Source organism: Alosa pseudoharengus, unplaced genomic scaffold (assembly GCF_046254945.1).
Source record: "Alosa pseudoharengus isolate Yale_2024_CS ecotype anadromous, Long Island Sound unplaced genomic scaffold, YU_APseudo_1.1 YU_APseudo_1.1_scf_4, whole genome shotgun sequence".
NCBI classification, from domain to species: Eukaryota; Metazoa; Chordata; class Actinopteri; order Clupeiformes; family Clupeidae; genus Alosa; species Alosa pseudoharengus.
The window spans coordinates 21,516,745-21,535,283 of record NW_027468774.1 but is presented as its reverse complement, the minus strand read 5'-3'; the positions used below and the strand labels follow the sequence as shown (position 1 = coordinate 21,535,283).

Below are 18,539 nucleotides of genomic sequence, written 5' to 3'. Positions count from 1 at the left end.
CTGATGCTGATGTGTGTTTCATTTTGGTTTATTTGAGTGTTTCTACTCAATGGTTCTCTCCCTAACCTGGAGCTTTTTTTGGCCAGGTAGGCCTGCAGCCAGCCACCACCCATCAAATGAAGGCAAAAAAGCAAGCAAGTTCGTCGTAGTTCATGTCAATGGGGATCGAGTCCTGTCTGCATAAAGACAAAGAGTAGAAGTAGTTACTTCTAGCAACCAGCCAACAGCAGCAGAATAAATAACAGGCGCACTGGTTTTCTCCAGCCTGGAAGACTCAAAATGCTAAAAATTTACCTGAAATGGTCAGAAGGATCATGAAAACGTGCACAGAATTCACATTCCAACTCTATAGAACATCTTAGCATATGTGGTGAAATTATGAGCTAGACTTCAATGGTAGTCTGGTCAGTTTAGGGCAAATGGCTGCAAAAAATGATTAACATTTGAGCCAATGTTTTTCTGTTCATTTAGGGCCTAATAAACAAAAAAATACAAGGAGCCCAAAAAATTAAGTGGGGGAAGGCCCTGAAACGGCCACGCCCACTTTTTAGACCCATAATTCTGTATCTCGGCTCCTGAAGGTCACAGAGAGTTGGTTTTGGGCTTAAAAGATGCACCACATTTATATTAGTGTTATGAACAAACATAAGTCGTAAAACCTTTACTTTTTGAGATATTCACGAAAAACTATTTTTTGCATGGTGCACAGGCCACGTTTCATGTATCAGCTCCTGAAGGTTGTAGAGAATCATATTAAGTTTTTATTAGGTATGAATCTCATCTTATATCAATGTTATGAACCACCAAACTCCCTAAATGACCTTAATTTATTTTAAATATTGATGCAAAAAATGTATAAGAACTGTCGCTGAACTGTCGCAAAAATCTGTATTTTAGCTTTGAGAACCACCTAAATCTATGGAATTTATTCTGAGTTACCAAACTAACTTGGATGGATCAGATGAATCTGGGATAGAAGAAATGTAGTTGACCTCTACTGTTGAATTTTTGTTTGAAACAACTGTATTGTATTGTTTATCAGACTATATTTGTGTTTAACTTGTGTACTAAAAAATCAGTGTTCTGCTGAGGCCCCCAAAGTTCTGCTGTTCCCTGATTTGATGATCTCCATTTGACTGAACTGGCATGTGCTTGACATGGAAATGTTATGTAAATGTGTGCAGCGTTTTCATTTTTAAATCCACCACAGGAACTTAACAGATTGATAGATATACGTTATTGATCCCCTAAGGGGAAATTCAAGGTCCCAACTTAAGACATCACAACATACACTACAACATAAACAGGATGATAAAATAACAAGTCCACTAATAAGGACAGTAAAAGATACTAAATCAAGGATCCACATGAATGTACGAAGGATGTATAAGCATGAATCTCTTGCGTAACAGGGCAGGGACTGACCCTGTGTTTCAGTGGTAAGGTGCTCTATGAGGTGTGTGTCATGGTGATAGTGCAAATAGGTCCAACAGTGGAGGGATAGTCAAGAGACCAGCATTAAATATGGACAATATCAGAGATAAATGTAAGCATAGTAATATAAGAATTATAGCAGCAGTGCAAGGATAGGTTTGAAGTGATAGGATATCAGCCATTGGTCAAGTATGAAGTTAGACCACAGTCCACAGTGGAGGGAGGGGTTGTGCATGTGGGCTAGTATAGCCTGTAAACAGTGTAGACAGTGTAAGCAGTAACATCGTGGGTGAGTGGACAGTCCGTACACAACATTGTTATAGGAGGTCATAAAAGTGTAGAAGAGGGTGGAGAGGCAGATAGATAAGCAGAGAAGTTGATCTCTTCACTTCCCTTTCTTGAAGCATTGAAGAGAAGTATGTCCCTGGGGACAAATGACTTCCTCAGTCTGTCAGTTTCCCTCAAGGTGTCAGGGAGGGCATTCCATAGACGTGCTGCTGCCCCACGTCTGTGGAATGCCCTTCCTGACACCTTGAGGGCACCACAATCCATTTCCACAAGAAATTGGTCCCCTTTAGATGTTTTTTTAAAACCTTTTCTTTTTTCTTAAACTGCTCACCTTTTTATGTGTGTGTTTTTAAGCTGTAGCACTTTGAGATCTTCTGATGAAAAGTGCATTATAAATAAAATGTATTATTATTATTATTATTTAGTTGTGCATGCCAGTGAGCGTAGTCTCCAACTGGTCAAGCTCTTCTGCTTTATGATAGTGCTGTGGAGTGGATGACAGTCATTGTCTAAGATGTTGATTAGTTTGTTCAGGGTCCTTTTGTCTGATATTGAAGTGATGCACTCCAGTTCAGCTCCCACAACAGAGCCAGCTTTCCTTACCAGCCTGTCCAGTTGCCCAGCATCCCTCTTCTTAGTGCTTCCTCCCCAGCATACCACAGCATAGCAGAGGCAATGGCAACAACAGAGTCAGACTGGTAAGACATCCAGAGGAGGAGCTTGCTGCAGACATTGAAGGACCGCAGCCTCCTCAGGAAGTACAGCCTGCTCTGCCCTTTCCTGTAGAGTGCTTCAGTGTTGAATGACCAGTCCAATTCATTGTCCAGGTGTAGATATTTGTGTTTACCACCTCCACATTGACCGCCTCAATGGTGACTGGCAGCAGAGCAGGCTTAGACCTCCAGAAATCCACCACCATCTCCTTGGTCTTAGCAGTGTTGAGTTGTACAGTAGGTGGTTGAGTTTGCACCATTCATCCACCAGGCTCCTGTATTCCTCCTCTTGCCCATGCCTGATACACCCCACAATTGCAGTATTATCCAAAAACTTCTGCATGTTGCATGACTCTGTGTTGTAGCAGAAGTTTGACGTGTACAGGGTGAACAGGACTGGAGCTCCTGTGGAGCTCCGGTGCTGCTGATCACAGTGTCAGAGAGGCAGTTCTTCAGTCTGATGAACTGTGGCCGCTCTGTCAGGTAGTCTGTCAATCCAGGATACTAGTTGAGCATCCCCACCCATCTGCAGGAGCTTGTCACCCAGTCTGAGGGGTTGGATGGTGTTAAAAGCACTAAAGACGTCAAAGAACATGATTCTCACAGCACTTTTCCCCTTGTCCAGGTGAGAATGCGTCCTGTGTAAGAGATATGTGATGGCATCGTCCACGCCCACTTTCTCCTAGTATGCAAACTGTAGCGGGTCTAGTGCATGGCTGGGGTCTTAGTATGCACAAGACCAGGTGCTCCACGGTCTCCATCACGTGTGATAACTGCTGTCACCTTACAAAAACTTTTCACTTTGTTTACATTGTTTCTTAGAAGGTTGTTGGGGTCCTCATCTTTTAACAAAGAGCCTTAATCAACTTAAGCACTAGTATGCCCCATGAGTAGATTTAGAGCTTTTGCCCAAACAAACTGCATGGCTTTTATGAGCAGATTTACAGAAAAAGGTGGCTTAGGCGCTGATTGATTCAGTGATAAAAAGGTTTTTCACAAATATCTCAGAAATTAAAAGTTTTAGGGCCTATGTTTCTTCATAACACTAATATAAATGTGGTATTTCCGCATCTTTTAAGCCGAAAACCAACTCTCTGCGACCTCCAGGAGCCGAGATACAGAATTCCAGGTCTAAAAAGTGGGCGTGGCCGTTTCAGGGCCTTCCCCCACCTAATTTTTTGGGCTCCTTGCATTTTTTTCTTTATTTGGCCCTAAATGAACAGAAAAACATTGGCTCAAATGTTAATCATAATTTGCAGCCTTGACCCCATTTTTGCCCCAAACTGACCAGACTATGGAACAGTCGATGCCTCTCTGCTCTGCATAAAGTTTTTTGTAAGGTTACCTGGCTTATCCCACACAGTGAAATTCGTTTTAATATGTCATCATAGCCTCGAAGGTATTTCGTTTTCAAGATATCTGATTGGTTATCACCAGGGGCACCGCTAGAAATGTTTGGCCCTATGAAAGAAACATTTTGCCAATGCCAGAAGGGGTCTAGGTATATGATTACTTCTGGTGAATTTTGTCGAAACAAATAAATAAATTGAGATAAATATAGCTACATATTACAATACAGGAAAACTCAGAGCAAGATGCAAGACAGGCCTAAACCGTAGAGAGGGCTGACATATAAAGGCTATCATAACCATTAGCCAACATTGACATTTATAACACCAAGTTATACTTTGGCAACATTATTGAGCCTACTTGATGATAATATATAAAATATAACAGATATCATAGAAGACACACCTTCTGACGGTCATGTAAAATGTCCTCCGGGGACTGATGACGCATGTTACCATCGCGTGAGATGCCGTTTCCTGTTGCCATAAAAGCCAGCTGTTACCCGCACTTACCGGCATTCAGAGCACCATCACTACCGACCGGAAAGGTGTCGGATATTTGGAGTAGTTTAATTCTATTTATTTAATTTAAGATTTCCTTTGTATTTTCAAAATGCCTGGATATGCTGACAGAGATCGCGGTAGAGATAGAGGGTAAGACAATAGTAACTTCTGATTTTAAATCTTCATTTTCCGTTACATCCGCACTGTTTGTTGTCTCGAGGCCCGAGTCACTTAGCATTAGCTAACGTAGCTAATGTGAACTCGACACAATTTATTTTTCTGTACAAAGTCCTTTTAAACATGTTATGACAAAATGTATTGTGTGATGTTAGTCGTCCCTTAGCATGTTTTATGAAATCACATGAATTAGATATTTGTAATTAACGGGATGAGAACGTCGATAGCTCAATAGCTACCTAGCTTGTTGGCATGTGGCCAGAATGCTAATGTTAGCGACAAAGCTAAAAACCAACACCATCAACTACACCGAAACACCAGGGATGGGTTGTGAAGGTTTGCTGTCAATTAGTTATATACAGGTGTCTGTGAAACTGAATTACGATTGTGTAATGTTCGTGGATCGACAACCGATTGTGATTTTAATTTGGACAAGGCCGCAATGTCGCCATGTGGCAGTAGCAATGGATTCTTTTCAAAATGCCGGCCGGTTTTCCCTTTGTTTCCTGGTTGGTAAGAATTAAAATGGCAACGGCGTAAACATGTTCACCATCTTAAAGTTGAGCTGCTTCCTTGCCTGTGCCCTCCGATGGAACCAGATTTGGTTGTAACCATGTAGTCGGCTATTGTGCTTCTTCACCTTGTTAATGTGTTTAAATGTCTATCATAATGACCTGTAGCCAGCTATTGCTAACTTTAGCTAGTGTGCTAACGTTCGCTATCAAACTGGGCCAACATAAGAGGATTATACAACTCTATACTTTACACGACGGTGCAGTAGGACGATCATACTAAACGCTAGTTAAGATGTCAGTGCTTGGGTTTACCATGAACGCTTTGTTCCACTAGGTATGGCGGCAATTTTGGAGGCAGCCGAGGCAGATACGGTAGCAGCCCACCACGTTTTGGAGGCGGCCGTGGAGGAGGCCAGGGGAAGAAGTTTGGCAATCCTGGCGAGGGGCTGAGGAAGAAACACTGGAATCTAGACGAACTGCCGAAATTCGAGAAGAACTTTTATAAAGAACATCCTGATGTTACACGCAGATCACCGGTACGTAACTCACGTGTCTGCTGGTGTAGCCACCCCATAAATGTTATGTAATGACCAATGGAATGTAGCCAACTGCACATGTCTAGGGTTTACCACGTTTTTGTCACCCTACATGGTTGCTTGGGTCATGGCTGAACTGTTTGCTTATTTTTGCAGCAAGATGTTGAACAGTACAGGAGGACCAAGGAGGTAACCGTGAAGGGAAGAGACTGTCCCAATCCCATCCTACAGTTCTATGAAGCCAGTTTCCCTTGTAAGTACTCCGGAAACAAAAATCTTATTTCATGAAGAGTGTGGTATGACTTCTCTGGCATGAAGTACATGACTTGAATTAAACCTCTTCTCTCCTTAGCATATGTAATGGATGTCATCAACAAACAGAACTGGCCCAACCCAACACCTATTCAGGCACAGGGTTGGCCTTTGGCTTTGAGTGGGAAGGATATGGTTGGCATTGCACAGACTGGCTCAGGGAAAACCCTTTCTGTGAGTAGCCGACAGCTTCACCTGCATCACCTCTTGTAGTATCAATTTGAACGCATCAACAAGTTCATAACCACTTCTGCTTTTCTCTTGTAGTATCTTCTACCTGCAATTGTTCATATTAACCACCAACCATTCCTGGAACGGGGAGATGGTCCTATTGTAAGTACATGCTGTAAGGGTAGAGGAAAACAAAATGTATTTTTATTAGTATGTCACTTGGAAATAATTGACTGGTCTATTGACATTTTTGTTCACTACTTCTGTCTATTCAGTGTTTGGTTCTGGCCCCTACCCGTGAGCTTGCACAACAAGTCCAGCAGGTGGCAGCAGAGTATGGCAAAGCTTCTCGCCTCAAGACAACTTGCATCTACGGAGGAGCACCTAAAGGACCTCAGATCCGTGACTTGGAGAGGGGTATGTCTGATCATTAAATTGTTGTGTATGTGTCAGTAATATTTGGAACTTCAACTTGTAATTGTGTACATCTGTTTCCCCTTCAGGTGTAGAAATTTGCATTGCTACACCAGGAAGACTGATTGACTTCCTGGAGGTTGGCAAAACTAACCTGCGTCGCTGCACTTACCTCGTGCTAGATGAGGCTGACAGAATGCTGGACATGGGTTTCGAGCCCCAGATCCGCAAGATCGTTGACCAGATCAGGGTAAGATTGGTTTCTCCCAAAGATGGCATGCCATTTCAGTCTAGAGTTGGAATCACAGTAGTTGGTCTGTACTGGCTGACTAAGCTGTTGAATGAATTTGAATGCTGAAAAGTTGAGTTGTAAAACTGCTTGAAATTTCTTGTTCCTGCTATTATTTTCAAGTGGCAAGTAATTTAGCTGTAATTGATCTGTATACAAATCAAAAATTTCTCCTGCCTACCAGCCGGACAGACAGACCCTGATGTGGAGTGCTACCTGGCCCAAAGAGGTTCGCCAGCTTGCTGAGGACTTCCTGCGGGAGTATGTGCAGATCAACGTGGGTGCCCTGCAGCTGGCTGCAAACCACAACATCTTGCAGATTGTTGATGTGTGCAACGATGCAGAGAAGGATGGCAAGTGAGTATCGGGATGGCATGGCTTATATCTCCTTAAACAATACTAGAGGAGTTTCTCTTGACTGAGTGAAGATCTGACTTAAACCTGATAGGCCACTGCCACTTGTACTACAAACAAGGCTTTGTGTACGTTTACTTAGGTTCATAGGTTGTCAGTCATGTGTTAGTTTCCTGTAATTGTGGTCAACTTATGCACGTCTTCTCCTCGTAGGCTGCTTCGTCTCCTGGAGGAGATAATGAGCGAGAAGGAGAACAAGACTATCATTTTTGTAGAGACAAAGAGGCGGTGTGATGAATTAACCAGGCGGATGAGGAGAGATGGGTAAGTCAAGCTTATTTTGACTTCGAAGTAGTCAGGGGAGTTCACTTAAGCGCACATGGTGGTGACTATATAAGCATTTATTGGTGCATTAAACGTCAATTTGATTTTTTTTTAGGTGGCCAGCAATGGGCATTCATGGTGACAAAAGCCAACAGGAGAGAGACTGGGTGCTCAATGGTATGTCTCTACTGTTATTAGATCCATGTGCTGTTACGTTTTAGAATATTCAATGGAGAAAATGTTCATTGTGAAGTGATTTGAAAAGCGTGTTTGTTTAGGTTTGAATATATTCTGTTTTCTGCCCTCCAGAGTTCAGATTCGGCAAGGCTCCCATACTGATAGCCACAGACGTCGCTTCCAGGGGTCTCGGTCAGTACCGCCACTCAATGGCACCAGCTCCAGCACCTTATTTGCGTTTTCTCAAATAAGCCCAGGGATTTTCACTCTGTAACAACCTCTGCTCTCTTGAGTTTTTCTCCTGTGCCCTGAAGGCTGCAGGCTTGATGGCAGGGCATTGGCATGACGAGCCGCTGGCCGTGTGGAGAGGGAGGAGTTTGTTTTGAGGTGGCGTCTGTGTGGCGGCGGGTATCCAGTGACTGTGGAGGTGTGGCATATCGTACGCGCGCGTCCTAACTCCCGACGGAAGAGAAGGAGGCTGCGACCCAGCCTTCCCCTTTTCCTCTTTTGCACCGCTGTTCTCTGTCCACATCCCCAAACTGCTTTTTTTTTAAAAAAACAACGAAACGGAGCAAGCATCTCAGACTCATTTTGAAGCCTCGGTTGGGCTTGTTTCTTGTAAAAAAGACAGTGGGTGTGTTGGATCGTGCTTTTTTTTTTTTTTTTTTTTTTTTTTTTTTCCTTTTGGAAAGAGAACTGGTGCTAAATTCCAATGTCGTTTGCCTACCTCCCTGTCGAATTGTCACTGGCTGCTTTGCTAAGCGGGAACGTAGATGCCAATCCAGGACTTCCTCCCTTGCCTCTGCCAGTCATGTCGAGTCCTGCCTGAGAGAGACCTGTTCCTCTTGTCACTGGTGTGGGGAATTAAGAACTTGCCAAATACCGGACTGGGTCAAAAAACAGCCACTTGAAACCAGGTGGCTGAGAAATGCTAACGAGAAGCCCGCGTTGTCTGCGGGCCTCCTCAGTTGGTTTCTGGACCGTCCAGTCCTGGCAAGTCACTCCAGAGGTGGGCCTTCTAAGTAAGCAAGTGTCCCATGGTTACCTCTGGATCCCATGCCCTTACATGGACGAGGCCTTCACTGCACATCTCTTCAAAAAAAAAAAAACTTTTTTATTAGATATGCTGAATTTGTGTGTGACTTGTAAGTAACTTATACCCCTCCATCACAGATGTGGAAGACGTGAAGTTCGTCATCAACTACGACTACCCCAACAACTCTGAAGACTACATTCACCGAATCGGCCGAACGGCGCGTAGTCAGAAGACTGGAACTGCCTACACCTTCTTTACTCCTGCCAACATGAAGCAGGCGGGAGACCTCGTCTCTGTCCTACGCGAGGCCAATCAGGCCATCAACCCCAAGCTCATCCAGATGGCGGGGGACAGAGGAGGTAAATCTAATTGGTGAGATACAAGAACTGTGGTTCAGCTGCAGACCATTTTTCCATTCCTCCTTTTCCCTTCCCTTCCTTTTCTTTTTCTGTGGGGTTTTCAGGACATTTACTGGTGGGTTTGTGGTATTTGACAATCTGCAGAGCGTATGGGCTATTGTTTGCTGACCTGGGGTTCAAGGCAGTGGCAGTTTAAGAACCTCAGTTTGTCCTCAGTGACTTCTGGATAAATACTCTTTGCTTGGGACTTGAGTGCTTACTCGTTCTAGAAGCTCTTTAGAGTTCCCTTTCATTCACTGACTTCTGTGTGTTGGTGGCACTGCTAGTCTGTATTTTCTGAATTCTGTTTTTTGTTTCAGGTCGAGGCCGGGGAGGCAGAGGTGGGCATGATCGAGACCGGTACTCCAGCGGCAGGCGGGACTTTGGCAGCTTCAGGGACCGTGATAACGACCGGGGTTATGACAACGGACCAAAGAAGGCCTTTGGCAACAAGACTCAAAATGGAGGGGGATATGGCTCAAATGGCAGTTTCAATGGCAGTGGGGCAAACTCCTATGGTAGTGGTGGCTACAGCAGCAATGGACAGTCTAACCTTGGGGTTCCTTTTGGGGCCCAAAATTTCCAGAATCAGCAATTTGGTGGTACCAACCAGGCAGCAGGAATGCAGAACGGCATGACCCAACCCCAGTTCCCATTTAATCCTCAGCAGCAGCCGCCCCAGCCAATGGCACAGCCGTTAATGCCATTCCCCCCAATGCCCCCATCGTTCCCCCAGTAAAGCGCACAGTCTTGTAATTTTTATTTCTCCTTGGTCTTATATTAAGTTCTGTATTGTTTATCCATACAAGGTTTTTTTTTTTTTTTTTTTTTTTTTGTACTTGGCTGTTAAAGCAGCCGATCGGACTCCTTTTCCTGGTCCAAGTCTGCAGAGCAGCAGTAGTGATGGTGCACTTTTCTTTTTTTTTTAATTGTCATTATTTAGTTGAGATTCTGCTGACCATTTTATTGTTACATTCCTAAGTAACTTGAGTCTGATTATTTTGTACTAGTGAGACTTCAACCTGTGGGTATTCACACCTGTAAAGTTTTACATGATATCTTTATCTGGAGGCCTGTCTTGGCCTTCAAAATAAACCCAAAAAGACATGTCTGTTTCCTTGTGTTTGCTATGGTCTTACATTGGAGCTATGTGTTTAATGGAGGAGAATGGGGGTTGCTTTGTTTAGGTCACAAGTGAAGTGGTTTGGGTATGTGAGCAAAGGGTAAGATGCCACTTATTAATGAGCTTTGGATTGTGGGTGGGGGGTGTATAGGACTAATTTCCTTTCATTGTGGAGGAAACTTACCATTTTGTTTTATGGTCTTTTAAATGTCACCATGTCCTGAGTCTGTCTCTAAAGGTGGTGTGGTTTTGATGTGCAGCTGATTAGTTTGTGTAACAGCTTGGGTAAGTCAAGGCTGCCATTTTTCACAACCTGTGAGAGTCCAGTCATCTCATCTTCTGCTGGACCAGTTTGACAGGGAATCTGTCTGGTGGTGTAGTTCGGATAGTGGCTGATGGCGGCAACTGCATTCCACATCAGCATCACTTGCTCGAGTTACAAGTGGTATATGAGGGTGTTTTTGCGGATTTGGTGGCAATACATTTAGACCACCATTCTATTTGAACTAGCTAACTATCACAGAAACCTTCACCAATGGAATGCTTTACAGACAAGTTGATTCATGGGGCAGGTTTTTGAAAAATGTTGCTGGAAAATCACAGCTGGTTACACATGATCTGGTTTAATGAACATGGACATTTGCCTATGAAATTCTGGAAAAATGGATGTCTAGTGGCAATGTCCCTGGAATACTCAGGAATCTAGTATTGTGAATATTTTTTGTAAAATTTTCTGAAATATTTCTGAATTTGTCTACAAACATTTAATTAAAAGTGGAAATATTCTACTATTACTATTCTACTTATTAACTACCAGTGCTTTTGAGCTCCAGATGACACATTCTTCACAATAGTAATAGAGAGATGCCCCTTATTTGTCCATAATTAGGTACTGCCATTGAATAATTAAAGAAAAGAAAATCTAGTTATAAAATTCACTCCATTCAAGGGTCATCTGCCAGCTTGTAAAATACACAAGAAATGAATACAGAGGTGTTTCAAATGAACATACGGGACATTATTCCAACTGAGTCCATATGTCCAATTGGGCAGCATTGCACCCATACAAAGACACTAAATGTGCAAAATGATAGGAACCTATGGTAGCATGAACATGGACAACTCCATGTAGTCTAGTGATGGCACATATGGTTGTATTCCGCTAGGCGGAACAAAATTCATCTGGTGAGAGTCAGGTTAGATGTTACCTGAGGTGTAGTGGTAAGTGTAGATCAATTTGTATTCAATGACTGAGTATATTTTCATGTCTGTGATTTGCATTTTGAATAGATATGTTTTGCATTCTAAGTTTTTACCCAATGATTGAAGAGCTATCATTTTTTGAATGATGTGTCTAAAGTAGGAAAGGGTTGTGTTTTAAGTAAGTGTTTTGATTGGCAAGCAAGGTGCAAAGCCGAAAATGTGTTTGTACTTTTAGTGCTTTTGCTTAGGGTACGCCTTGTCTTTGAACAATGGTATTGCCATTTGCCATTCCTGATAATCCATTTGTTGTCAGTATTAAAATGAGATTTAACAAAGATATACCTGTGTAGTCATCAATCAGTTTTAGATTAGATCTGGATGGTTTCAGAAATGGTTTCCTCAGTTTGTTTTGGAGGTCTGTCAACTATGTCAGTCATTGCTTTGTGTGCCACACCTATTATGCGACCTGTAGAAGGCAAGGGAGGGGCCCATAAATGCATGTTTTTTTTTACAAAGCTACATATTTTTGTGGCCTTGATAATCCTGAATGGTCGGAAAATATGCCTGGCATCTTTGTTGTTGGCTCGCTTGAATAAGCTGGCAATGTTTGCGTGCTTAGTATCTTTGTCTGTGACCTGTTTGCATCTTCCAAAAGAGACTATTTTTATTTATCCAATTCCATGTATTAAACACTGTCCTTATGTACAGTTGTGTTCAAATAAATGGCAGTGTCTTACAAAAAAGTGAATAAATGTTTTTAATAGTTTTTATTTTCATATTTCAAATGTAATGGAAACATTTCACATTCAATTCAAAGTGAAATTATTAACAAATAATGCATCAAGTATTTTTTAGAAGCAAAGAAAAGTAATATTAGTCTTTTAAAAAAATAGCAGTGTTTTCTCGTCAACCTCAAACAGTTGACATAAACTGACATAAACGATAAACAGGTCCATCAACGTATGAAAAATATCCCTGTACCATATATTTTGTGCCATCATACTTCACAGTGTACTGTGGCTTGAATTCAGTACCCAGGGGTCATCTGACATACAGTTGTGTTCAAAAAACTACCCAGGAACTGAATTCAAGCCACAGTACACTGTGAAGAAAGCATGGTGGTGCAAAAATCATGTATGGGGATATTTTTCATACTACGGTGTAGGATCGGTTCATCATATACCAGGTGTCAGATCAGTTTGAGTACATCAAAATACTTGATACAAGGATACAAGGAAGTTTATTGTCACATGCATATAGTTACTGGAAGTAAGAAATGCAGTGAAATTATGGCGTCAGCCTATTTGTGCATTTATGGGGGGGGGGGGGGGGGTAAAAAGTGCAGTAGAAGAGGGGTTTAGTAGATTAAGTGGCAAGGGCTGCATAAGAAAGGTGGGGGAGGATTGGGATTGGGGGGGGGGGGGGGGGGGCACCAACAAGGAGCACCCAAGAGCAACAGGGGCAAGGAAAAACTCCCTTACCAAGGAAGAAACCTTGGGCAGATCCACGGCTCAAGGGGCTAACCAACTGCCAGGGGTCTTGGTGTGTGTGTTGGGGGGATGACAGGGGAGATGGGATAGTGTGCTGTGTATGTGGGGAGAGGGCAGTGTGCAATATGTGTGTTGGAGAAGTTTCCTCATGAGACAATGTGCTGTGTATTGGGGGGGGGGGGGGTACTGTATGTATGATGTATGTGAGTGATGACAGTGAATATGTGTGTGTGGGCGGGAGGGGAGTGGAGCACTAACTGTGTGTGTGTGTGTAGTGTGTGTGTGGGTAGGTGGGGGCAGTGTGCAGCAAGTATGTAGAGGAGGCTTACTGTAGCAAGCAGTGTGCTGTATGTATGTGAGGTGATGACAGTGATGATGTAAGTGTGTGTGTTTTGTGTGTGTGTGTTGGGGGTGGGGGGGGGGGCAGAAAGGCTAGGCAATCAAGGACATGGGTAGATAGATGGAAATAGAAATCAAAAATAATAAATAAAAAGTTCTATGGAGATGTGCAAAAGTTGGAGAAAGTCAGATATGTGTGTGTGTGTGTGTGTTTTGACGTGTGATGAAATAAGAAAATAAATAAAAGGTCTGTAGCATAGGGAGAGGGATGTAAAAGTGCTAAAAGTCATGTAGGTGTGTGTGTGTGTGTGTGGGGGGGGGGGGGGGTGGGGGGGTTCATGAGTGCTGAGGAGTGAATGAGTGCAAATTCAGTATAGTGTAAATTCAGAGTTGGGAAATGTTTGAGAGTGCTGAGGAGTGAATGTGTGCAAAGTCAGTATAGTGTGAGTTCAGAGTTCGGATGGCCTGGGGATAAAAACTTCTCCTGAGTCTCTCAATTCTGGCTTTGTGACTACATAGGCGTCTTCTTGATTTCAGCGGTAGGAATAATCCATTGTTAGGATGAGAAGAGTCCTTCAGAATCTTTTGGGCTCTTAGGAGTACTCTTCTGTAATAGATATCTTGTAGAGCAGGGAGTTGAGTTCTTAGTACGTTCAGCTGAGCGCCACCTCATCAACCTGATCCAGAGCTGTTCATTGTTGTTACTAATCAGGCCCAAGATCACTGTGTCATCTGCAAACTTGATGATGGAGGTATGACTGTTGGCTTTGCAGTCATGTGTGTAGATGTTGTACAGCAGTGGACTCAAAACACAGCCATGAGGAGATCATGTTGCCATATGCCAAAGAGGAAATGCCCCTGAAATTGATGTTTCAACAAGGCAATGATCCCAAACACACAAGTAAGCAAGCAGAATCTTGGTTCCAGACATAAAGGATTGGGGTAATGGATATAATGGCACTTCCTGTAAAAAATAATGTGGACTTGATGCGTAAATTTTTAATAATTTCACTTGGAATTGAATGTGGAATGTTTCCATTACATTTAAACTATGAAAATAAAAACTATTTATTTGAACACAACTGTATTTCTTTCAAAAGATAGCTGGAATATCATACATACAGTGCCTATAAAACTATTCACCCCCCCCCCCCCTCGGATATTTCCACAATTACTGCTTGTATAGATGGAATCTTGATCAATTTAATTTGCCCTTTTTTACAATAATTTACAAAAATCCCCTCTTCAATGTCAAAGTGAAAGCAGATTTCTACAAAGTAATGTTAATTAACATTACACATAACGCAAAATGAGCGATGCTGTCCGTCAAAAGCATCTAGTCTGATGGCCAAAATCTCGATTTTGGTCTCATCAGATCAACAAACTTCTTCCATTTGACCTTGGAGTCTCCCACATCATGTCTTTGTGCGAACTTAAATCGAGATTTAATAAGAGCTCTGCCACTCACCCATAGAGCTTTGAGTGGTGAATAACTCACACAAAAGTAGTTGTATACATAGTTTCTCCCATCTCAGCTGGTGCCTTGGTGGCCTCCCGCACCATTATTCTTCTTGAACGGTCAATTAGTTTGTGGTGACGGCCTGCTCTAGGCAGATTTGCCATATTCCTTACATTCCTTAATGATGGATTTCACTGAACTGCATCCCCTCACTTATGCTTTTCAATAACACAATATATAGTGTTCTTTTGTCTTCATGGTGGAATTAAAGCCATGAAAACTGATTGACCAGTTACATGGACCTTCCAGACGCAGGTGTCTTTATATTACTATACTATACACATTCACTGCACTCAGGCAGAGACTTTCTAATGAGGAGACACAGCACTCAAAAAATACTCCATAGAAGTGCATGGGGCTAGTGTGTCACGCCAACATGGCCGTTGTCTACACATATCCCACCCCTTCCTCGGCAAAACGTCGACATGTGAATACATTGAGCCAATCATGTGGTGTGATGTAAATACATTAAGCCAATCATATGGTGTGTTGTGAAGACATCGTGCCAATCATGTGTTGTGATCTCGCCGCTGGAGCAAGATTGGTGTCGTGAAGTCTTGCGCACGCGCAGTTCGACCCAAAGACTGTGCCCGATGAGTGCCCATAAAACGTTGGTATATGGCCGCCGAGTGGAGGGACTTGCCTAAAAGGACTTTGACTCAGGTGATCTCCATTTCACTAATTGTGAGACTATTATTGGCTGGACCACTGTTGATTTAGGTCAGTCCTTTTAAGGGGGGGGGGGTGAATATTTATGCAATCGCTTATTTTGCATTATATATTTTTAATTAATCAACATTACTTTGATATTAAAGAGGGGAATTTTGTTATTAATATTTTAATAAAAGGGCAAATTAAATTGACAAAGATTTCATTTATTCAAATGCAATAAAAGGGGAAATATCTGAGGGTGAATACTCTTTATAGGCACTGTATCTGTGGATTCTGATAACCCTGGCAAACTATTTCATCATAACAGAGTAGCCTTACCTCTGACACATAAACCTGCCTATAAATATGCAAAACATACAACTTGCAACATCATTTGGAACTCCTTTAAGAATGGATATATCTGTATGGGGTTAGAGTACAGAGACAACGAATCGAGAACGCGAGAGCGAGACATTGGCTGAGGTGCGTGGGCTGGTGCCAGTGGAGTCTGTAGCACTGGAGCAGTGGAGAGTAGTAGTGGCCACTCCTAGGCGAGAGATTTGCACAATGTGGAATTCACCTCCGAGGTGTGGCGAGATCTCTGATCTCTGTGTGTCGCCAGGGTGTGCTGTCTTGGGTTCTCCATTCTCCAAGAATGTGGAATGTGGAATGCTCCTCTTCAACTCTCCTCTTCAAAACGGAAAATGTGGGGTGGTGGATGTGTATGGTGGATGGTCAGTTGACTGACCTGTCCTCTAAAACACTGCCTTCAAGCCTAGTACCAGAGTCCCTGGAGCACAAAGTCAATTAAAGCAAGAAAAGCTCACATCAGACAGGAGGTTGTGTGGTGGAGTGGAAAGTCTAGCTAAAAATGTTGTCATGTTTGTCATGTCACCTTGAGGAATTAAGTTATAGACAAATTACAGTTTGGGAGGTCTTTCAAGTTCAACTGTCTTTAACTAAGCATTTAAAAGGATTAAAGGCTCATTGATTTGAGCTATGATTTCTTGTGTTGTGCTGGTTATGGTAGTCGGTTTACAGTGAGGGTTTCGATGTGCTCCTTGCACCTGTTCTGTGCTGGTATGTGTGAGGGTGTGGTTCAGGTTGAGATGCCAGTCAAGGGCGTGTTACACACACACCCATTCAAGACATGTCACCTGTCATAACCATGTCAACACGCATCAACAAACCGAAGACAAACTGAGTGCAACTATCCCAACCCCTGTTAATACACATGTAAATGGCACAATAACTGCATTTCTGCAATAACTGGCACACATACCAAAATGCAAATTTCACTGCAACCTAAAAAAATAAAATTACATTTCCTCAGACTATGATTCATATCTTCAGTTTTAATGAATCCCAATTGCATTTGACCATGTATTCACAATGAAACTCCCAGACAAATATTTGTGTGAGTTTCCCAGTGCCAGCCTTTTGCAGCTATAATGTAGTCAGTTGTTGCATGTGAACACTATTTAAACAAGCTATTACTGCTTTTGTTATCATAGCGACTGTTGCAATTACTTGCATTGAAGTGTAGTTGACAGTATTGTGAGTAATATGTATAAGTAAGTATAAGTATATGTATACTGTATGTACTCTTTTGATCCATTGAGGGAAATTTGGTCTCTCGCATTTATCCCAATCCGTGAATTAGTGAAACACACTAATCCCATCGCAGTGAGCTGCCTGCATCAACAGCGGCGCTCGGGGAGCAGTGAGGGGTTAGGTGCCTTGCTCAAGGGCACTTCAGCCGTGCCTACTGGTTGGGGTTCGAACCGGCAACCCTCCGGTTACAGGTCCGAAGTGCTAACCAGTAGAACACGGCTGCTCCTATATATATGTATATTATTGATCAACCGGATGGAAGCCTATTGCCTTTCTTTATATCTAGGTGAGGGGAGCGTTCCAGCGCTGGGAGACCTTTACCCCCTGCAATCATGCAGGGCGTGGGCCTGATAATCACAGATACGTGGCCTGCTAGTAAACTCCAGGGAGTAGCAGTCCGGCTATCCCGAGCGATTCTAAAGCAGTGCAGAGTGCTTTAATAGTTAAACAATTGTCAATTAGTAAATATTGGGATATTCTATAGGTCATGATATTTTGGATCAATTGTGTGATCTGATTTACCAAAACACAAAGTTGGTGATTTGTCCAAACATTCTATATTTTCCAAAGTAGAATGTAACTGTTGTATAATTAGGCCTTTGTGTTTTGCATATTGAAGATGCCTGGATAAACAAATAAATTTTGGTTGAAATAAAAGTACACCTTTAAACCATTTGATAATGCATTGTGGTCGGCACTGTGTACACACAGGGTGGACTGTGGAATGTTCTGCTCTGTCAGTGAATGCTTTACATTTCAGCAGCTAGATAAAAAGGTCAATTTGTGACTGGATTAAGTTCAGAGGTAACATCAGCGCTCTTCTCAAATAAGAAAACCCCTCCCCTTAGAAATGTAAACAAAAACTTTTTTTTGCAAAATTCAAATAAATAACAACACAGAGAGCATCACAGATCTAAGATGAGAATTTAGATGTTAGATGTGACACTCTAATGTTTGTCTCCATGTAGACAATGAATGTGCTGTAGGTGCTTAATCTAACATAGAGAATACTTTTTAACGAGACCTTTGGACATTACTTAAAAAAACGAAAAAATCAAAAACACCCAGCGCATTGTGTAGTGTAGACTCTCTTTTATGAACACTCTGAAACCATGGCAAGCCACCCTTGATTCACCTGCTGAACCACATTCCATTTGCCTGTAACCCCCTTCCTCAGATTCAGATGATGGATTTTTATAATTTATCACTTTTTTCAGAAAGAGCTTTATTTACAAAGGATATGTTTTTTAAAAATTGAGTATAAGCATGTATATTTAAGAGTGAGGATGAGGAATCCTGACAAGCTCTACCACTGTGCAGGAATACATTGCACCGTGCAACCAAATGAGTCTCATCTGAGCCATATGAATTATGAGTACAGTGCTGGAGTGACCGGACTACAGACAGAAGGATATGAACTAAGGGTATCCCTTTTGTTGTGAACTTTTATGAGTGTCATGTATATAGTGGCATGTATTGGCAATTGGCAGATGACATTGCTCTCTGTCATTTTATGTACAATCATAATAATGATCCCATAAGGATAATCCCTAATCTGAGGCCAACAGTTTAGAATGATAGACAGTAATTACAATTTTAATGACTTTGA

The 18,539-nt window shown here is 42.3% G+C and overlaps 1 protein-coding gene across 2 annotated transcripts; it reads left to right on the top strand.

Annotated features, from left to right (window-relative positions):
- Positions 1 to 4,292: 4,292 nt before the first annotated feature.
- On the top strand, positions 4,293 to 10,098 carry ddx5 (DEAD (Asp-Glu-Ala-Asp) box helicase 5). 2 transcript variants are annotated; one of them, XM_076265285.1, is made up of 13 exons: positions 4,293 to 4,438; positions 5,315 to 5,516; positions 5,673 to 5,769; positions 5,869 to 6,002; positions 6,096 to 6,161; positions 6,275 to 6,416; positions 6,503 to 6,663; positions 6,887 to 7,059; positions 7,270 to 7,380; positions 7,496 to 7,557; positions 7,690 to 7,749; positions 8,731 to 8,952; positions 9,312 to 10,098. In XM_076265285.1, the coding sequence occupies exons 1-13, from the start codon at positions 4,398 to 4,400 to the stop codon at positions 9,728 to 9,730; spliced, it is 1,890 nt and encodes a 629-aa protein (XP_076121400.1). In that variant the 5' UTR covers positions 4,293 to 4,397; the 3' UTR covers positions 9,731 to 10,098. The 2 variants fall into 2 exon arrangements, with proteins under 2 accessions (XP_076121400.1, XP_076121401.1); XM_076265286.1 differs by having other exon boundaries at positions 8,731 to 8,965; positions 9,312 to 9,490.
- The last annotated feature ends 8,441 nt before the right edge of the window (positions 10,099 to 18,539 follow it).

Bases quoted from the DNA above. Each gene is read 5' to 3' on its own strand.
- ddx5 (XM_076265285.1), top strand. From the start codon at position 4,398: ATGCCTGGATATGCTGACAGAGATCGCGGTAGAGATAGAGG. The intron at 7,060-7,269 runs GTGAGTATCGGG...TTCTCCTCGTAG, and splicing joins GATGCAGAGAAGGATGGCAA to GCTGCTTCGTCTCCTGGAGG. The intron at 7,750-8,730 runs GTCAGTACCGCC...CCTCCATCACAG, and splicing joins CGTCGCTTCCAGGGGTCTCG to ATGTGGAAGACGTGAAGTTC.